At 39.1% G+C, this 20,737-nt stretch overlaps 1 protein-coding gene across 8 annotated transcripts in view; it reads right to left on the bottom strand.

Moving 5' to 3' along the window:
- The window catches only part of atp8a1 (ATPase phospholipid transporting 8A1), a 121,508-nt gene that overhangs the window by 64,025 nt on the left and 36,746 nt on the right, over positions 1–20,737 (bottom strand). For 5 of the 8 annotated variants that reach the window (XR_010095591.1, XR_010095649.1, XR_010095623.1 and 2 more), the window contains exons 4-12: positions 13,310–13,408; positions 9,846–9,891; positions 9,665–9,705; positions 6,208–6,281; positions 4,879–4,948; positions 4,672–4,799; positions 3,946–4,057; positions 3,397–3,562; positions 431–558 (exon numbers count right to left, since the gene is read on the bottom strand). Coding sequence is in view for 4 of the 8 variants with exons in the window: in XM_063494446.1 (XP_063350516.1) it covers positions 431–558; positions 3,397–3,562; positions 3,946–4,057; positions 4,672–4,799; positions 4,879–4,948; positions 6,208–6,281; positions 9,665–9,705; positions 9,846–9,891; positions 13,310–13,408 (864 nt within the window). In the remaining 4 variants the exon portion in view is untranslated. Of the gene's footprint in view, positions 1–430; positions 559–3,396; positions 3,563–3,945; positions 4,058–4,671; positions 4,800–4,878; positions 4,949–6,207; positions 6,282–7,007; positions 7,082–9,664; positions 9,706–9,845; positions 9,892–13,309; positions 13,409–20,737 lie in introns of all 8 variants that reach the window. The other 3 variants (XR_010095597.1, XM_063494447.1, XM_063494448.1) reach the window with 1 other exon arrangement.

Raw genomic sequence — 20,737 nt, 5'->3', positions numbered from 1 at the left:
AACAGTTGGCTTCTTAACAAATCAATGCACAGCAACATTAACATTCATCTGGAGTCATGTGCTGACCTGACAGACTTCAGTCCAACATTCATTCTCTTTTAGCTCTTTTTGGTTTCTACCAGCTATAAAGGAAAAGTCTGGCACTTACTCGCCGGCTGCTATGTTAACCCATCTTTTATTTGATGCTTCTTGTAGTTTTTCCAGAAACAATGCTGATGAGAGTCACAAAACTACATCAAAACTGCTAAGAGTTTACAATGCTGTGAAGAAAACTCCTCATGATTTGTCATCGTTCATCGCTCCCATATTCCCTTTTACAAAAGACGCAGCAATCTGATCCAAGTTTAAGTAGTGAAAGTTTAATTGCAGATAACTGCCTATGCAGAAACACTGTCTGAAAAACAGCACATCTATCTCGACTTGAACTCACCCAGTTGATAAAAAAGGCTTGAATGAACTTGATGACCTCCAGCGTGACCAGAAGACTGATGGGGATGAGGTTGTTGAACAGGATAATGAAGGTGAGGAAGTTAAGGCCAAAGTTAGCTGCCCCACCATCTACAAGGGGAAGAGTTTTAGACAAAAAAAAAAGAAGTAATACACAGAAGACTCATCAGTGTTGGTTCATAATTATCTGTTAGTTAAATCAATATGCCCAAAGCTACTTCCAGCCAATGATCAACATTATCCCAATCTGGAGAATGTTTTGGGTTAATATCGTCCATTAGCTGGAATTAACTATTTCTTCCACCCAACCTCATCCTCTTACAACTCAACCGATTAGCAATCCAATTTAATGTCCCAAAGATTGAAAGTAGCGAACAGGGACTGAAATATCTCAAATGTCATTAGTGTCGCAGCAGCAGCCTTGGCATCCAGCATGATCCAGGCAATGATTCCACAAAGCACTATGCAAAATGATGCCGGTTCCCCCGAGAGCCCCGAACAATTGGCAATGATCAACATGTAATCCCATTGACACCAAATATGAAAACAGGAGGGATGTGATTTACCTTTCCTCAGCTTGCAGGAGGTGCAAATGTTACCTTCCTAAACCCAAGCCTTGATCTTAGCATTGCGGTTGAGAGGGGTGAGCCCTTCCCCATGAAAGAACGATTCCAAAACAAAACAAAAAAACTGAATGGCACAAAGAGTGGCAGTGGCAGAATGGAAGCTATTGCTACAACAACACATGTAGGTGGGAAAATGTTTTCAGAAGTGGGGGGGGGGGGAGACAAACAGATGCTCTCAAGACAAAGGAGGGAGATTCAGTCCATAGCACATTCTCAACCAAGAAGGAGTGGAAAAGAGTGGGTGGATTATGCCAGCAAAATAGTTTGGGTGTTAATGACGATCACCTCATTTCACTTCAGTAGTCGTCTTATTATGTCACGCAGAAATGCTGCTATCAAACAACAGAGTGACACTGGATCGGCCCAGCAGAGCATCATTAAAACCTTAGCAAACAGGACATGCATAGGTCACAAACCAATCTGATGTCACTTGTATGTGAAAGTAATATGTTCTAACCAGGTGAAGTGAAGAAATTGGCACAAAGTTCACTGTAAATTGTTTGGTTGCATTATTCTAATTAAGTTTTTCGTTGTTTTAAATGGCATGTCTATGCAAGAGCGAGAAAACCACATTTCCCCCTCATCATGCTGCAAGCAGAAGTGACAAAGTGTCAGTTAACATTGCAACATTTGGAAGAAACAGTCAGCATGACTACCTCCAGAAAGAATGTAAGAATGTAAAAAATCAGTACATTCTGGATCTGAAAACTTGTATTAGTTTGTCACGATTACAACAACAAAATCATTTTTTAAACAACATGCACAATCACAGGTTTCTGTTTGTGATGTGTGTTGGGATAACGCTGACTCATATGTTCCTCTTTGCATTTACTTTTATAATGCTGTTGAGTGGTTGAAGTTACAATAATTTAAGACAACAAGGCAGCGTGGTGAAATTGCATGTTTACGATGTGGCAGTTTCACCACCTCTCTCTTTTGCCACAGGTTGGATAATATGCACTGGACAGAGCCTCAACAACTCCTTATGGAAATCAAATCAGTCTCAAGATGGATGCTTGCCTTATAATTTACACTCCCCTCGACACTTTGATATGGAATCTTTTAAGTGTGGGTTTTAATGCCACTGAGGACAAAACCCTTAGAAAACCAATATAAACCAATGGAACACCTCATCAAAGGGTCAGTGTAAGTCATAATGTAAGCTTGAACTGACCAGGGCACAACCTCTCCTACACAGGCCTATCAGGGTACAGAGTAATGGCCAGAGGGTCACGATAATCACTTTGCAGACCAGGTTCAGAGCTTCATCGCAGCAGCTGTCGCTTTAAGGAACTGAGCAGCACAAATTCTGAACTGCAATAACGTCTGTAATGTCAACATTAAAATTGAGCCATCTTCTATTATGGTTTGAGAACAGAAGTAAAAACTAAGCAGCTTTTCACTTCTATCCCTCCCCACTCTATCTATTCTTTGAAAAATCCACACAAGAAAAGATCGCTGCAGAAGCATTTAGAAAATGTCAGTTCTTGCCCCTTGGGCTGCACCACATGTTGTGTTCAGGCAATAAACACGTATAAGCCTCCTGCCATGAAAAGCTTCCCGAACACAACCTCATCTCCTTCGCAGACAAAGTAAATGCTGCTCTTTATTTCTCGTGAAAAATGAGATGGGAATAAATGATAGTCTGAAGCTTGGGAGCTGCAAAGCGTTTAACGTGACACGAAAAATGAAGGAAAAGTGAGACACTGTTTTTAATCAGGCACTGAAAAAAAGAAAAAGGAAAAAAAAAACTAGACGAAGGTATAAGAGAGCTGGAGGGGAAAACCTATCGTTGGATCCCTGGTATGTGCTTGTCCATGGCATGGGCCCGTACAAAGTAGGGCAACCATATAGGGGGCGAGGGTAGGGGGCTTCATTTGCTTAGCAAAGGCAGAGCTTCAGTAAGGGATTAGTAAGGGAGGGTCATTCACGGATGGCCAAGGCTTTTAAATGGTTGTTACCTGGAGCTGTTAAAAAAACGACAACAAAGAAAACAACAAAATCAAACAGAACATTAGAAAGGAACAAAAAAGTACAGCAGCGCAGTGATATTCAACCATTTTTTTTCCCAATCACACTCATTCACGACACATTTATGCACGTCACGACTGTCTTTTCTCATTAACAGGGAATTCTCTTATTCCCACATTGCCACATATTTCACTTGTAAAGCGAAACACAGTTTTAAACTGAGGCAACACAAAAACGGCACGACACATACCAGCAATTAGGAACTTAAAACGACAAAGAAATAAGCTGATATGAACAAGTGAGACAAAATACGTGGAATTAGATGTGCAGCGCAGGCTGTCGGGACTCTTACAGTTGAGATCCATGTACCAAGCATCGTTGCCATACTGGCCCTTCCAAATGGTTTGGCCAATGGAGCAGACCAGAGAGATGGCCAGCAGGCATCCAAACAGCACAAGGATCTGAAAGTTGGTGATACGCTCCACGTTGGACAGCTTCAGAGGAGGCCGCGTGGAATTCTGGGTAAAACGTGAAAAAAGAGATGTGGTAAAAAAATGAAGAAGTAGAACAAACAATAGTGTTTTCTTTGTTGTTGATGACAATATGAAAAAAAAACCCCAAAAAACATTATCTAAGCCATAATGACAAACCACTTATGAGCATGCGATACCTGAGTACTAACACTTGAGAACCACCAGTAGAAGCAGTCTGGCATACAGTTTGTACAGTATATATTAATTAATCAGTTAGTTTAACAGTTTTGGCTCTGTAACATGTATAAATACGTCACTTCTTCTCACAACAAAAAGAAAAATCTGCAAATATATTTTATTCATTTTGCTGGTTTACCACAGTGATTGTTTTACTATTTCTAGACAAATAATCCACAAATGTGCTTCACCTGCATGAGCTTTGTGTCATGTCCTGTGTAGACTACCACGCCGTGGATCCATTGTGTGTTCCTCAGCTGGGCTCCTCTCAGTAAGATCTGGTCTGGACCCAGTGGTACTGTGCTGTATTGAGAAGCACGGCTGACATTTTGCTGTTTAAATATCTCACCCTATCTCACCCTGAATCAATAATTGTTGCTTTTACATACAACTACTGAATTCATATTACCCTTTCAGACCATGCAAACAATAAGTGTAATCAATAACTGAAATTTGCAGTGCTGTGCAAAAGCATTTGCTACTTTCTTGTTTTTTTTCTGCATATTTGTCACATTTACATGTTTCAGATCATCAAACACATTTTAACATAAGACAAAGAATGAAATCATTATTTAAAAATGACATGGGTTATCTTTGTTTTAAAACAGCTCCCATCAATAGGAACACTCCCTTGATCTCCCAAAAAGAGCTTTATTGAAACAGACTCCCAGAATGAAGATATGCTATCCTAGATATCCTAAAAGCATCCATCTAGCATGCAATGCATTTTCTGTACAATGGAAACAGATTCATAATTAAATATCACTGCAACAACGTCTTTCATTTATTCAGCAGAAAGATAAAAGATGCCCTAAAACCTCATAACACACTTATTCTGGCTCTGTTCCTAGCTAATGGACTATTAAGTTAGTAAGAGGAGCAGCGAGCCAGTCGCAGAGCTCTGCATCTGAGCCCACCTGTGTCCATCCAAGCGGATGTTCCCAACAAACTCATACAGATGTCGGTTTGGGCTTTCGCACTCCATCCGCCCAGACAGACGCATCAGGCTGTCAATTTCTTTTATGTCTGCAGTCACTTGGAGTCCCTGTTGGTGTAGTTACAGCAGCATTAAAACACACTGCATACAATGAGAACTTAAGAAAGACTAATAAGGAGATAGTCACCTGTCTGATTTTGAGGTTTGTTTCTCCATCCAGGTTAGATGTTTCAATGTAGCACATACCCTGTGGTTCACTGTTGTGGGGGGAGAGGATTTAGACATTTGTGGTACGAGAATATAAGAGTAAAAATCTAAATTCAACCATATATTACACTATATTTAACCTGTTCTTGTTTTATATGATTATAACTATATATTAAACTGAAAATCAATAGGCAAAAAAAGTACTGATTATTTCCACTTAGTTTATTGTCTAATAGTTACTAAGTATGACATAGAAAATGGCTATCACAGGATAACAGCAGAAGATTAAAGCACTGCAAACAAAGATGCTATAGAGGCAACTCGGGAACTATATCAATGTTTTAGTGACGTTAGCCATTTAATTGTACAGTAACACCCTTAGGAGAGACATAACATCTTTGTTTGGTGCTGCCACTAAGCTTAACTGTCTTTCAAGAAAAGTGAAAGTACATTGCAAAGGGACAGAGAGTAAAAAGAGAGAGAAAACACATCAGAGTGGGGTGATCTGAGCGAGCAAGCATACCCAACACAACAAACAAAGCAGGCATACAGACTCTGACAGACTCTGGGCATGGGGACAGCGTTGGAGCATGCCAGTTGTTAAGGTGAGCTGGGTCGCCAGTTAGCTATTGTCTTAAACTATCAATGTATTTATACTTAAGACAGTGACGCTTTACAAAATTAGCAATTGGTCTGCTGTTTTAGCCATCAAATAAGTTTTGTTTCATGGAAATGAGCAAAAGTCTATTGCAATGGTCAGGAAGTGAATTCTACAGTAACACTCTGTGCAAACTACCACTTCGGTATGGAACATGCAAAGTTGACAAAACTATGAATCCGAGATGATTTCATCTTGGAATGTGACTGCATGCAACCTGCAACATTAAAACAAACTGCTGCATTCAGGGTGCCATACAAGCCATGCAAGGATAACATATTCAAGACCCAAAGAAAGAATCTACAAAAAGGAAAACATGATCCTTTATTGTTATGTCTAGATGCCTTCATTCACTCTGAGCACTGTTAGAAGTTTCAGCCAAACATTTAAACGTGTCACATAACTGTAAAATAAATTGCAACACAATAACTGCCAATGCCATGGCTGCTAAACTTCAAAGCGTGGTGCTCTTTGACTGAGGCGCTTAAATATCTGGTTGTTGCCAGCATGATCACAGGCCTCTTCCTTCCACGAGTTTGGAAAATAAAATCTATCTCACTGTATCAGGAGGATGCCTCATTCCGGTCGGTACACACACAGCCCCTATCTCTCCCACTGCTGTTTTGCTCTCAATGTTGCTTGTTTCCTGACCTGGATGACAGAATGACGAGGTCAGCCGGGAGGTGATCCCCATTTGCCGCTCTGACTACTTCCCCAACAGCCACCTGATATTACCAACCACGCACCAGCAGGGGGCGAGAGAGAGAAAGTGTGGCAGTTGTTCACATAGGAGGGGAGGGGAGGATAAGAGAGGATGAGGATCGAAAAGTAGAAATGGAAAGGAAAAAAATAAATAAAGAGACAAACAGCAAACACATAAGGGGAGAGAGACAACTGTTTCAGTTTTTGGTAGATGAGAAGAGCACAATGATCAGTCCTGTATGATCAGAGGTATGGTTCTGTTCCCCTTTTCGGCAAACCATTTAGAAACAGCAAAACAGCCGGCAGCGCTTGAATGCTGTCCCACCAAAGGACATGTTTTAACACAAATGAATCTTCCTTATCTGACTTTTTAAGAAGAACTACGGAACAATATTCAAAAGATTTTAAGAGGGTAGAAAACCACTCTAGGCTCAAAAGTTCTATTCACAGCAGGTCCAAATGGTTTTTGAAAAGGTGAAGGAGGTAGGTAGCCTCATGATTGATCAAATCTAATCAAAACTCACATTACCATTACCCCACCTAAGGAAATGATGGTTATCCTGCCAGACTGCAGAGCATTCTATCATATTTAGCATCTTTTACATACCTTCAAAAGCATTATGACAATGTGGATTCAGTAAATTATCTAACCATCACTTCCTTAGGGAGAGCTGAGATAGAGCAAGAAGAAGAAAAGGGGAAAGAGAGAGAAGTTCCCCACAGTCTGGCAGCAGGGTGGGCTCGTATACCTGGATGATAAAATGACAGCATCCGCAGGAACGAAATCACTGCCATTTACTTTAATAATATCGCCCACTTCAACCTGTGAAAATAAACTGATTATGCTGTGGGTTGCCAATAAAACAGCGTAAAAGAAAACATGAGCTCAACATTAGGTGCAAAAACTTCACAGCTTGAAAGAGTAGACTGTAAGCACATTAAAGCCCTGAAATAAAACACAGTGAAGAAACAGCTGGAGTCCTCATTCCATTAGAGCCAAACAGGTGCACCAAAAACATTCAATGGAAAAAAAAAAAAAAAAGCAATTTTAAATTTCAAATACTACTGAGACCTGCACACTTTACAGCAAGTGACTCCGTGATGCAAAAAACAGATTGTGTGTGTCTAAGCCAGATCCTTAGTGGCTTCATGGTGTAGTGGTCAGCACGTTTGTGTTAAATGTGAAAGAGCTCCAGTTTGAGACCAGGAGGAGACACAAACCCGGCCTCAGGAGGTCACAAGCTAGTGTATTCCTAGTTCCAGCCCCGGGCTTGCATGAAATGCAGATCATGCTTGCATGTTTGATTTGCCACAGTTTGGTGACCCTTTAGGGAAATAAGGGCTGGAAGCTATCTAGACTCAGAAATTCTTAGCAATAAAAAAATTAATATATGCTTACAGCTTCACAACTATTCAATAACTAAGAACTGATCTGAGAAGGAAGCTGTGTTTTCATAGTTATCAGGAAATGCTGCATTTGAAAAAGCAGAATGGGAAGTTTTGTGAAGAAGACAGCACATGGATCCATTTCCTTTACATTTTGTAGAGTGATCATAAACTTGCAGTGTGGACCTGTCTAGCTAGCTAATCACACTACTTTAATTTGAAGGCTGGCCTTGTATTCAGGTGTCAGGGTAACAAGGTTACGTTACAGTGAAACACACTTACAGACTTTTATCAGTTAACTAAGATTCCATCCAGCAATCAAAAAAATCACTTGCATTTAATATCTTTTACGGTTACATTTTTTAGGACATTTGAAGAAACAATATTACATAAAATGAGTAACATACAAAAATAAACCTAAAACCCATGAAGATCCACATCATTATAAATTATGACTTTAATTGTTGGCAAATAAACAGCAAAGACAAGTTGATCATTTTGACCTCATTCAAGTTGCCCTGAAAGAGTTGCTAGTTAAAGGAGATTGGGGGCCAAAAACGAAATTTGGCACAGAAGCAGCTTTTACAATATGCATGATGAAGATGCTAAAAGCATTAATTATTCAAAACATAGCTTTTTAGAGAATCTTTCATGTGGGTAAAGCAAAGGGACAGTTACATACCAATGGGTAGCACTGAGATTTCCTCCCTGCTCTGATAATTTATTGCATGAATCACATATTGTATTAGATACAGTGACACTGCATACATCCAAAAACCCATCCCATAACACAAACTACAGTGGTGTGAAAACGTGTTTGCCCCCTTCCTGATTTCCTAGTGTTTTGCATTTTTGCATATTATTTGGAATTTTTTCCCCCTTAATAATAAAAACCTTCATTTAGGAACTGCATTTTGTGTTTACTTGGATTATCTTTGTCTAATATTTAAATTTGTTTCAGGATCTGAAACATTTAAGTGTGACAAACATACACAAAAAAAAAAGGAAATCAGGAAGGGAGCAAACGCTTTTTCACACCACTGTATATGTATCACATTATTCCAGCTGTTACTGTTTGTATAGCATATCTGTATGAGATGTAGTTCAGTCTTCTCTGCAATAATAACAGTTGCACTTACCCACTCATCCATCTGTGGATGTGTCAAATTAATGTTAATACATTTCTTTTCTAATGTTGTTCACTTATGAATCTGCGATTTGGGACAGCAACATGTTTACACAGACCATTCATATCCTGTTGTTATTTCAGTTCTCAACAACAAATAAACAAATGCATTACGTAACAAATCAATTCGCGATACCCGTCTCATATCACAGACAGCAGCAAGGAGAGATTTGGCTAATGTTGCACCGCTACATGCTGATTGGAGCTTTTAATGGAGGAAGCAGCATCACCATTTATTAGACTGTCCAAATGCCTGGTGTGTTTTCTCCACACCGTCTGCCGAACGGCCCCAGCCACATTAATAGAAAAGTTTCATTATGAAGGATGGAAGATTCTCACTGTCCTCCAGCATTGCCTTCTAATGACCGCCCACATGGAAATGCTGGATTAATTAGTTTAGGCAGGATAGTTTTGGGGGGGTGAGCTTTCTGTAAATGACAACAGCATAATAGCTTGTGAAAAGTTGCTGGACGGATGACCGGCTCGATGCTCCAGTTGAATGAAATTTGACTGGTTAGAGTCTTACAATAATGATCTATCTATCTATATATGTCTGTATTCACCTCCTCCTTAACGGGTGGACCAATCTAAAACAAAACTTTGCACGAACATCATCATGCATACAGAGATTATTAACATATATGTTTTTGTTTTTAAAAATCCAGCACACTGTGCTAATTTCAGTATCCCTCTGCAAATGCAATGAATGCCATGTTTTCCGTAACTTCACATCCACCAACAGAATGTTGTTCGAGTCACAGCTAAAAACAGAATGAAGAATTTGAAATAACACTGGAGGATTGTGACTAATAATGGCACACTGTGGAAACATACCTTCTCCCAGTGCACGATCTCCCAGGCACCATTCCTCAGTACTGTGATGAGTAAGGAGAGAGATGTGGTAAGTCTTATTGGGTCTCATTAAGACATACTTGCTTCCTGGCAACATAAATACGTTTATACGACACTAAATATAGGGTCAAGTTGTCTACAAGAGAAAAAGAGTTTTGAATACCTTGACATTCCTTTTTGTTGACAACACTGTCAGCATTGTGACGTTTCTGTAAGGAAAAAAGAACAATATCAAGATGACACACATGCTCTGATACATACTATTTAAAAAATAACGATCTGATTGAAGTCAGAGAACAACACTTGGGGAAAATCATGTCTTAGTAAACTACACATATGCAAAAATAAACCCTAATCATACAGTCGTGGATTACAAGTGAATGCCCTAAAATTTGTTGGCAGAAATGTACTGAAGAAGCTGACGCTGTCCATATCACAGTAAGAGAGAAGGAGACTGCTATTTACAGTTCCTGCAGAGATATTCACACTAGAACTACAGTACAAAACCTTGTGTCATGCAGTGTTTTACCCAAAGTGGCCTAAAGTATAATTGCTGTACTAATAACAAATGCACACAGCTGACATGTGAATATTTGACTCTGAAATGAATAACTATACATTTTGTGCTGCTGATATGCAACAACCAGCTATTTCTTGAATCTTTTAAAGTAAAGTAATGAATGTGAAAAAAAAACCCAAACCCATCAGCTGCTTCACATTCACGTAGCTTCTCCCTTCGTTCGAAACAAACCATACTGCCTGTGACCACATCAAAGTTCAACTCATCAGCATTACTTCCCTTCTTGTTGGCTGAACAGTCATGCAACATGCTGTGACTTTAACAGCTGATTCCAACAGACAGCTTGTCAGCTAGCATCACGGTGAGTAATAATGTGTTTCTGCATCAATCTCATATAAATGATCACAGTGTTTTAAAATGCAGCTCTAAAAGCAGCCTGTGTCTTACTTAATTAACAAGGAAAACGTGTTTACTAGAAGAGGAGATCTTTTCTCATTTAAGCTAATTTAATTTAAAACTTTTTTTGAGTCATTTGAGCTACTTTAAAACACTGACAGCAAAGGTGAAGTGAGTCGTGTCACCAGGAATGAAAGGTTTTTCACTTTTAGCATCCTACGAAGACTATTGTGTATATCCCCTAGTTCTTCCCATATGTGCGTTTGTTCAATTTAAAACAACGTTGTTTTAAAATTCCTGCAACATGCTTGCAGTGTATAATTAAAAAAGGCTGCTGTGTCACGCGGCCTTTCACCAGCTTCACTATGCCCAGGAAAAAAAGAATTACTAGTAGAGACCTTTGGAAAGCTCATTCATCATCCCTTGTGCAAGAGTTGTCAGCTAATTTCATTCATCCACACACTATTAGGTCTGGCTGCACAGACCCTCTTCTATTCAGAGACGTGTAGGAGGAGCTGTACTGTATTTGTAGCTACTTCACAACTTACACTGCCTTTTCTCAAATTCACTGTCCTTGCCTCCTTTGCACTTTGTGTCCCCGTGGACACGAAAAAAAGGATCTGCACGGTATTTAGATGATGTGTATAATCATAGTGCAGTAGAAGGCAAGCAGCGCACAGAGGTTATGCGTAAATACTGCAGTATTAGGTCTCTGTAGACTTCAGCCACAGAGGGGAAATACAGAAAGCAGTGAAAGATAAAAGCAGCTACTGCAGTGTTACCTTGATTAACCTGCTAAAGCTGAATGCTTCAACATGGACCTAATGAGACATTAAGTAGCAGCGAAGGACGTTTAACCACAAGGACAGAAACAAGATTGTCTTTGCTCTTTCAGCTGCTTGTTTTAAGTGACTATGAGAGCAATAGGAAACTACACTACTGTGTAAAACTGCACCACACACTATTGTGAAATACATCATAACTCGAGTTCAAGGTATTATATTTCTGTTTCTCTACCATTTTTCAGCTAGCCGAAGTACAGCCTCAGTCTGCTGCTGCAGAGGAGGCTGCCAGCAACAAGGTAAAGTACGTGCTGTGCAGTGTGTGTCCATAGTGCATGATTCATGAAGTCAGGGGTCGATGTTGCCCTGTCAGGTCAACTTGTGAGGGACAGCGCAGCACAGGGAGCAGACGCGTGCGCAGGTGACCTTCAGCGATAAAGACGGAGTCATCACCACTCTGTTCCCATGTTTTTCACAACAGGCCAGGGGAGAAAGTGCTGCGCTGGTTTCCCTCAGCACGAGATAGCAGCTAATAGTATAGAGAAAACTCTCCGCTGGGACCTGCACAGAGGATCGCATTGCAGGGTCACTGCAATACAGTAAAATGCAACATTCTCTCACTTTGTTCGGAATTGAGCGCATCACGTTACTACACCACAGTACGCGTACGCTGAAGATTCCGACTTCAACTCGAAAAAGATTAAACCACACAAAACCAACTATTCAAATCAATCTTCCATCCTAAATACATATCAAGCATCTGTTCGACAGCTCAGGCTTGCTTTAGGCAGACCGTTGTTTTGTTTTGTTGCTACTAGCTGCCTTTGTACATGAGCATTCAGTATCTAGGTTAATTGACTGAATGAGTACTCAGGGTGCAGAAGGCACAGCTGTGACCTCTGAAGTGAGTGTGTGTGTATGCACGGAGATGTCCAATCGTGTGTGTGTACACATGTTGGGGTGTTTCCTGCTGTGGTCACATAACCATCACTGCCTGATTCATGCTTCAAAGAAAACAGATGACATAAAGCACAGCGAAAGACGATAACAAACTCCTGCAAAGGGGACAGGACTATTTTAATTTGGATTTTGCTCGATGAATTTCATTTACTGAGGCAACTGAACTTTGATAGGTTGTGTTAGCACATTTTTGTGGTGCAATATATTAAGGCATGAATGTAGAAAAGCTTTAAGATTGTATGCACAAACTGCATAATACAACATGTTTTTAAAAAGCCCCACTACATACACACCTATAGTTTTGTCTGTACTGTCTGGATTGTATGGGGAACTTCATATGATACCTGATTTGCACATGCTGCTTTAAACCAAATGCAAATTTGGCCTTCAGAAGTATGTTGATTGCCTTTTGATAGTTGCTGACAGCATGATTTTTTTTTTAATCAGGGTCTTGCTGATGTGCATTTATTAATTCCTGCATTAATGATGCTTTTCTAGGTCGGGTGGGTGATGGCTCTCAAGCAACGACTGCATACAAATAATGGACGTTAACCACTGTGACTGTGACCCGAGTCACTGGTTTGTGGAATACCATTCTAAAGCCATGCGTTTGGAGTTGTAGCGATTTAAGCCATTTCAATAATACACCTCAGTTTTTAGACTTTATTAAGAAACGCTGCTGCACAAAATCAATGAAACACATAAGCATGGCTCTTCGGGCTTTCACTTTAAGAAATAAATAGGTCAAATTACCAAAAATCCACTGCCAGCTCATTAACTGGAAACCAAACTTTTTAAATTGTGGACCTACTGCAAAAAAAAAGTGAGTGTATATATATGATAGCCCATGGTTTTAGACTTAAAAGTCTAAACTTTACACCCTTTATCTTTGCAATTTCCACATTTCCCAAAGCCATGCAGTGGGCCGGACTGGGCCCAGGCCAGTGTAGTATTCAAAGCCAGTCTTACCAGATCCTCAATGATCTCCTTGACAGCAGCCACCACCAGGATAAATAGTAGCGGCACCAGAGTGGTCCAGCGACCAGTGGGAGACACATCTGGGATTTGCTAAAAGAGACACAAAAAGAAGAAATTCAGTTGAAGCTTCACTTCTGTGCTCGACTATTAAAAAAGTCACAAAAATTTTGGTCAGTAATGACATGATGACTATTTAACACGATTAGTTAGCAGTCGTTGTAAAAATAGTGTAAATGTTGAAAAAGAAGAAACTTGTCTTTTTATTTAACTGAACTTTCTTGAACAGCTCTGAAAGACATAAAAAGAATTACTGCCAACCAGGAAAGGCACAGCAACCATTTTATCTCAACTTGCTCATTTAGTAATCAGTGATAGCCAAATTTAGTAACTGAAAATAAAAGCTTATCTTGTTCACGTCTCAGCTAGGTGACTCAACAGGAGAAAAAGAGTCACCCTAAACTACCACAACATTTGAATTAAATAAATTGTGATCATTTGCAAGTTTGTTACTCTCTCAGACTGGATATGCGCATGTTACAGAAAAAACAGATATTGATATCAACATTAGCATCAGAATTCATGTTTTATTAGCCTGGTTTATTGACTTGACTTATTATTTAACACACTCAAAAGAAAAAAGATGCAAATTCTGGGTTACATCCAGCACAAACAACTCTCTTAGTACCTTTATAATTCTCTCATTACCCCTGAATGTTTATTTCTTTTGGCTACCCAAGTCTTTCGAAATTAACGGCCAAACATCAGCAAAATTAGAGCCAAGCCGGGCCTCGTGAGACAGTCCCTGTTACACCGCTAGAAGGAAACTTGAATGAAATAGATCTCTCGTCTCTCTCATCTGCATAGATGTTTTATTCAAGGTCGCAGCATCGACAGGGCAGGTAACGAAGACTCGCACTGGCTGCTGTTCAAAGCAGCTACTTCAAGGTCACTGGAATGACTCCTTTCCCATCCTTAGAGCTCTCATTAACAAGGGATAGTCTGTCAGGATGAATATCAGTGAAGACAGAAAATGAGTGCTATTGAGCTTTCCTTTGGTCCACTTTTTTATATCTTTCCTGGTAAGCTCTGAACACCTGAGATATGGATTTCAGCTTCTTTGAATCATGTAGTGATAATTGGCGGTCGAGGCTTTAAGTTCTCAAAAGGGATTAATGTTGTCTTATGCAGCAATCCACTATAAATTTCTCTGGGCAAGAAATCCTTTGTTCTGCTAAATCAAAAGCAGTGCCAGCAATGCTGAGATCTGTGGCTACTGTTGGGAAATAATCAAAACATGACCACAGCTGATAATGAGAAAGAAAGTGAAACCCTCTTCCCAGGAGAAGCTCGTTTCTTTAAACAAATTTAATGGCTAAAGATTTTCATATCATCCCTGACCCATTTTCCAGTGTGGCTCTTATTCACTACTTGTGTGTGTAAGTCAACGCACAACTCAGGTCCTGCACTTCATAGCGGCACAGTGCAGAGTCATCCAAGGCACAGTCCAAAGCATCACCAACCTGTAGTATCGCTGCACCCCATTCACAAAGCATGTACACACAAATCTTGTGTTTAAACCTAATAAAACGTACGAAACTTTCACACACAAATTCCTGGTGTATATAAACACAGAACAGTAACAAAACACAATTGGGGAAAAAAAGAAATGAAATACTCTACACACAACACAGAGATCACACATCAGTTTTAATGCTTAGTACAGTGAATTGCTCTTACAGTAGCTTAATATTCCAAATCTTGTAATACTAACATTAAAAAAAAAAAAAAGAGTACACTGAAAAAAGTGATATTGGCTCCTTTTAGATATAGCATATTTTATTTTGGTATATCTTTTCAATTCAAATGAGTAATTCCTGTCTACATATATAATTCGAGTAACTCCAGAATACATTCCCTGCGTTATAATCCAATTAATTTTAGTTAATTAAATGTAGCTCAAAATGCTTAAGTATGTTATTCATAGCATCCTGCTGGGCCATTTTGCGCATGCGTTAGGACAGGCAACCATTTTGCGCACGGACTGAAAAAGTGGACGCTTTGTATGCTGCAAGCGGGCTCAAGTTAATCACACAACTTCGTGTAAAGGTGGTCTAGCTTCGGTAAGTAAACCTTTTATGGTCGTTTTTGTTTTATTTTTTTTTTTTTTACCTCAGTCAAAGCATGTTGACTCTTTAAGACGTGTGCACATGGAGAAAGAAGTCTAAGTAGTTGTACACCTCTGAACTTTGTCGTGATTTGACTTAAGCTAGCTATGTGCTCTATTAGCTACTGCTCTATTAACCCTTGGGGTTCTATCCTGGCCATTTGTGGCCACTTCACTTTTCTTTTTTCAACCATTTCTGTTCTGTTAATGCAAATGGAATGAAACTTTCCAAAGGTGTGTATTTTTTTGAGATTTTTTAATTTTCAACATCAGCTCCTTAATAATGTCAATAATATTCACTATACACTAAATAGTTCCTCTTGGTTCTATCGTGGCCATTTGTGGCCAATTGAAACCCATTATAACCACCTTTTTTGATTCCTTGTTACTGACAGTACTATATCATGCGATTTAGGTAAAATTGCTTTCATTCTAAACTCAACACATGAAAATTGTAGTTTTTAATGTTTTTCACCAAATTACATCATTTACCCATTTTTGGCCAAGCAAGCAATTTCATGTAATATTCTGAGTTTCTAGTAGCGGCCTTTGATGGCCTACCACACTCCAATGGACCAAAATAATGAAACAATTTTGACATAGGTTTGATCTTAAGGATCTAATAGTTTGTGTTTGTGCATGACATTCCAGTACAAACATTTATTTGCAAGATAGACTGGAATAAATTCAAACATTACATAGGCTGCAGTGAATTTCTGTGGATGCAGGATATTGAGCTTTGAGGTTCCCAGTCAAACTTAGCTTTGAAGCACATGTTAAAAGCACTTTTACTCTTGTATTTTTCATCAAAAGATACCATACCCAAAATATCAACTCTAGAAACAAAAACAAAAAACAAAAAAACCCCAATCACGGGACATTTTGCAGAGTTCAAACCTGCAGCTGCAGCTGGAGCGTAAACAACAACAAACACTATTTGCAAACGTGTCCTGGAGTTTATGCAGGTGCAGACAGAGCTACTGCTGTAAGTAAGCCTAACAGCTTCCAGATCATTTATTCTGGCAATATGGCAATTAGATCATTACTGCTTCAAGCACTGCCTATATGATCTGGTCAGAGAGCAAGGACAGCAAGCAGTCCTCTGCCCTTGAAGAAAATACATCTGCCCAAGATGAAGAAACCTCCTCTCCAGAAGATGAGGGGACAATCTTCAAAGAGGCTGACTGCATCACCACTGATGTTGAGTTCTAGCCAGTGCCCGAATCCTCTTCTTTGGGGGAGGATTGGGGTTGGGGGGCATAGGAACATAGGAGCATTTTCTGAGACCGAGGAGCTGGCGACTCAGTGGATCCGCCATGAAAGGAAAACCATGTGGGTCCCACTACTGAAGAGAGACTGCACCACAATCCATTTCCCCTTAGGGGTCACCCTAGTCCTGCATTAGCAGCCTGAGATCTACTTTTGACTTTTTTATAACAAAGGAGATCTTTTAGCTGCTGTGCACCCTTACAAACCTGCACGGGAGGCCAAGGTGTGAGGATTGGATGATTATAGATGAAGTGGAGATAAAACCTACACCAGAATAAAGCAATACATAGCATGTTGGATGAAAACACTGGAAGTTCTCAGGAAGTAAAAAAGGCATGGGGTTCAGACTCCAACTGACGGAGGAGCTCCGAGGACAACGTCTTTCCTTCGGTCACATTGGCAGAGGAACTCCTCAGATGAAAACCGGCACAGGGGAAACAACCCAGAGCTTCCTCCTCAGCTCCTCCAGTTGCAACAGAGGAAGATTTTGTTGTCTGTCTTTGGCTTCACCAAAACTACCACAGCAATATCCCACATGCCAAAGCAACGGAGGAATATGCTTCTTTTGACAGCAACACACAAGGAACCAGCAGTCGGTGATGGGGAATAAAGGATGCGTGAAAGGAACGGAACAGCAGCCCCTTGAACCAGGTGTAGAAAGTGTGCCTACAAAAACCACTCTAATGTGGTTAGTACATCTTGCTGCTAATGAGGATGCACACAGAAGCACACAGATACTGGAATATAAATTTTGATCATTTTATTGGTGATTGCAGGGATTATTTGGTCATTAAATTGCCTTTCTGGCCACTAACACACCATGTGTGACATTGCTTTTGGCCATTCATTCCCCCCCCCCCCCCCCCCCCAAAAAAAAGAAAGAATAAATAAATAAATAAATAAATAAATAAATAAATAAAGTAACAGTTACTGTTACTGTCCTGCATTGATGATAAAAAACATATTAGGTTTCACCATTTATATGCTAAAAGATGTGAACTTTATTACTATTTTTACTATAATAATACATAATATGACTGGTATTCAAAGGGTATAATATCAGAATTTGAATTATATTTTGGTTTTTATGACTATAAGCGGTGCTAATTTAAAAAATCAAGCCAATGATAATAGAAAAATGTTTTAATATATATGAATTTTATAGCATTTTGTAAATGTAAACGGGGGGTGGCCATTTTTGGCCACGAACAAGCTGAGAGGGATTCTTTTTTGTTTTTCTCTCACTGCACAAAAAAACAAAGATGCATAAAACTCATTGATACTTTTAATTATTGCTATGCATCTAACCTCCATCATGGTTAGAAAATAAATCAGTTTGCATGTATTATTTAGAAAAACAAATGGGGATTTTATGATTTTATCCCTATGTAAATCATTACAATTATGTGATTTAACTGGTATTTAAAGGGTTAAAATTATGAATTTGATTGAAATTTTGGTCTTGATGAACAGCACTGATACTAATCTAAAAAATCTAGTCAAAAAAAGTGGAGATTTTTCTTAATATACATGAATTTTATAGCATTTTGTAAGTGTAAACAGGGGGTGGCCATTTTTGGCCACGAACAGTCTCAGAGGGAGTTTTTTTGTTTTTCTGTCACTGCACAAAAAAACAAAGATGCATAAATGTCATTGATGCTGTTAATTATTGCTATGCATCTAACCTTCATCATGGTTAGCAAATAAATCAGATGGCATGTATTATTTAGAAAAAAAACTGGGATTTTATGATTTTCTCTATTTATGAGTTGTTATGATTATGTGCTCTAACTGGTTTTTAAAGGGTTAAATTTCAGAATTTTAATGAAATTTTGATTTTCATGAACAGCCCTGATGCTAATCTAAAAAATCATGTAAAAAAAACTGGACATTTTTCTTAATATATATGAATTTTATAGCATTTTGTAAGTGTAAACAGGGGGTGGCCATTTTTGGCCACGAACAGTCTCAGAGGGAGTTTTTTTGTTTTTCTGTCACTGCACAAAAAAACAAAGATGCATAAATGTCATTGATGCTGTTAATTATTGCTATGCATGTAACCTTCATCATGGTTAGCAAATAAATCAGATGGCATGTATTATTTAGAAAAAAACTGGGATTTTATGATTTTCTCTATTTATGAGTTGTTATGATTATGTGCTCTAACTGGTATTTAAAGGGTTAAATTTCAGAATTTTAATGAAATTTTGATTTTCATGAATAGCCCTGATGCTAATCTAAAAAATCATGTAAAAAAAACTGGACATTTTTCTTAATATATATGAATTTTATAGCATTTTGTAAATGTAAACAAGGGGTGGCCATTTTTGGCCACGAACAGTCTCAGAGGGAGTTTTTATGTTTTTGCTCTCTCTGCACTAAAATAACAATGCATTGTAATCAATGTTGATGTGAATCAATTATATGCCCCAGACTCTACTATTAATAATACAAGAAATTTCAGTAGCAATGCAATTATATAAAATTGCGAGATTTGAGGTTGTCGTCCAGCTGGTGCAGTGGACAAACAAACTGGTGTTTAAAGGGTTAAAAAATAAAAAAGTAATAATCATTTTATATTTATGGAAAGAACTGAAGTTACTTAAAAGCTTTATGCAGAAAAAATGGCAAAAAATCCCCAAAATAATAAAAATTACAGACCTAATCTGTAGGTGGCCACTTTTGGCCACGAACAAGCTGAAAGGGTGGTGATTTTGAACAACCCCCAAGGGTTAAAAGAGTAATTGTATTGATGAAAACTGCTACGTTAAAATGTCATATGTTTTTAGCTTAGTTCTGGTGGCACACTTTGTACTAACAAATTATGGAACGAGGCAATTTCTCTGTTGTAGTTAGCTGTAAAGTTCACTGTACAGGCAGCCTGCAGTTTTAAATTGAGAAATCGTCCCTCCCGCCACAACATTGGCATTAAGGAATAGTCGTGCGGGAAAGGGGGCTTCTGAACGCACCTGCACAGTCAGGGGTGCAGTAGGAAATAAATAAGTAGGATTGGCGTTGCACAACGTCTTTTGTGCAGAAACAAATAATGGTTGTAAACTCAGTGGTTGCCAAAAATGTGAGATCAAAAGGCGCTGAGAGTGATGTTTGTCAGGACTGAAATTAACTCAGAAAAGAAGTTGCTGCACGTGATAGAGCTGTTGAGTGCGAGACCTGTCAGCGGTCTGGTTTAGCATTTGAAGCCTCGCTACGTGCTTCCAAACCGCTGCATTTAATCTCAGAGAAAACTAACACAGAGAAGTAAAGCAAGTGTGTAAGTTCATCTCTGTATGTTTGCATAGTATTTCCATGTTGAGCTTAACAACAGATGTATGGAGCCACAGCTGGACTGGCTGTCGGAGTTTTGTATTGAGGGGGAAAGGAAGCGATTTGTTTCGTACTTCAGCTAGAATGAAAAAAGACACAAAGCTGGAGTTATTCGGTGTCTTCACGCTGAACAGCTAAAACTTCTTCCCTCATTCTCCCCCCTCCTTCTCCTGTTGCTACTTCAATCATGAAACTGATCAATTATCAGCTGATCGGCTTTTCTGTGGCTAGTCCCGTCTCTCTCGTTTGTTAATCGCCCAGTTTGCGCTAGAAAGAGGAAAATGGCAGATAAACAACAGCAGCACGTTTAAGCTTGATAAGCTGTTGCTAGAATTTTTTTAATATTACTTTCTAGTATCCGCTTGTGTTTTCTGGAGCCACAGCCGTAATAGCTGCTGGTCATGATATCAGTTTGGATATGTGGTGAGAAGGAAACATGAAGGTGAAACCAGGAGACGTTCTTACTGAATCATTAGAGCTGAACAGGTAATGAAGAAACAGGTTTACCTTTTAGGTGACATTAATTAGTTCAAGGGAAGTTATGAACTGTTTCTGAGAGACAAATAACACCAGGATCCTTTTCTATGTAGCTGACATGTGGTAACTGTGCAGGGGCGGGTCTAGCAAAGTTTTGCCAGGGGGCCAGGTTGGGCATTAACAGG

The sequence above is a fragment of the Pelmatolapia mariae genome, linkage group LG2 (assembly GCF_036321145.2).
Source record: "Pelmatolapia mariae isolate MD_Pm_ZW linkage group LG2, Pm_UMD_F_2, whole genome shotgun sequence".
Classification (NCBI taxonomy): Eukaryota; Metazoa; Chordata; class Actinopteri; order Cichliformes; family Cichlidae; genus Pelmatolapia; species Pelmatolapia mariae.
This window is presented reverse-complemented; position numbering and strand designations above follow the sequence as displayed.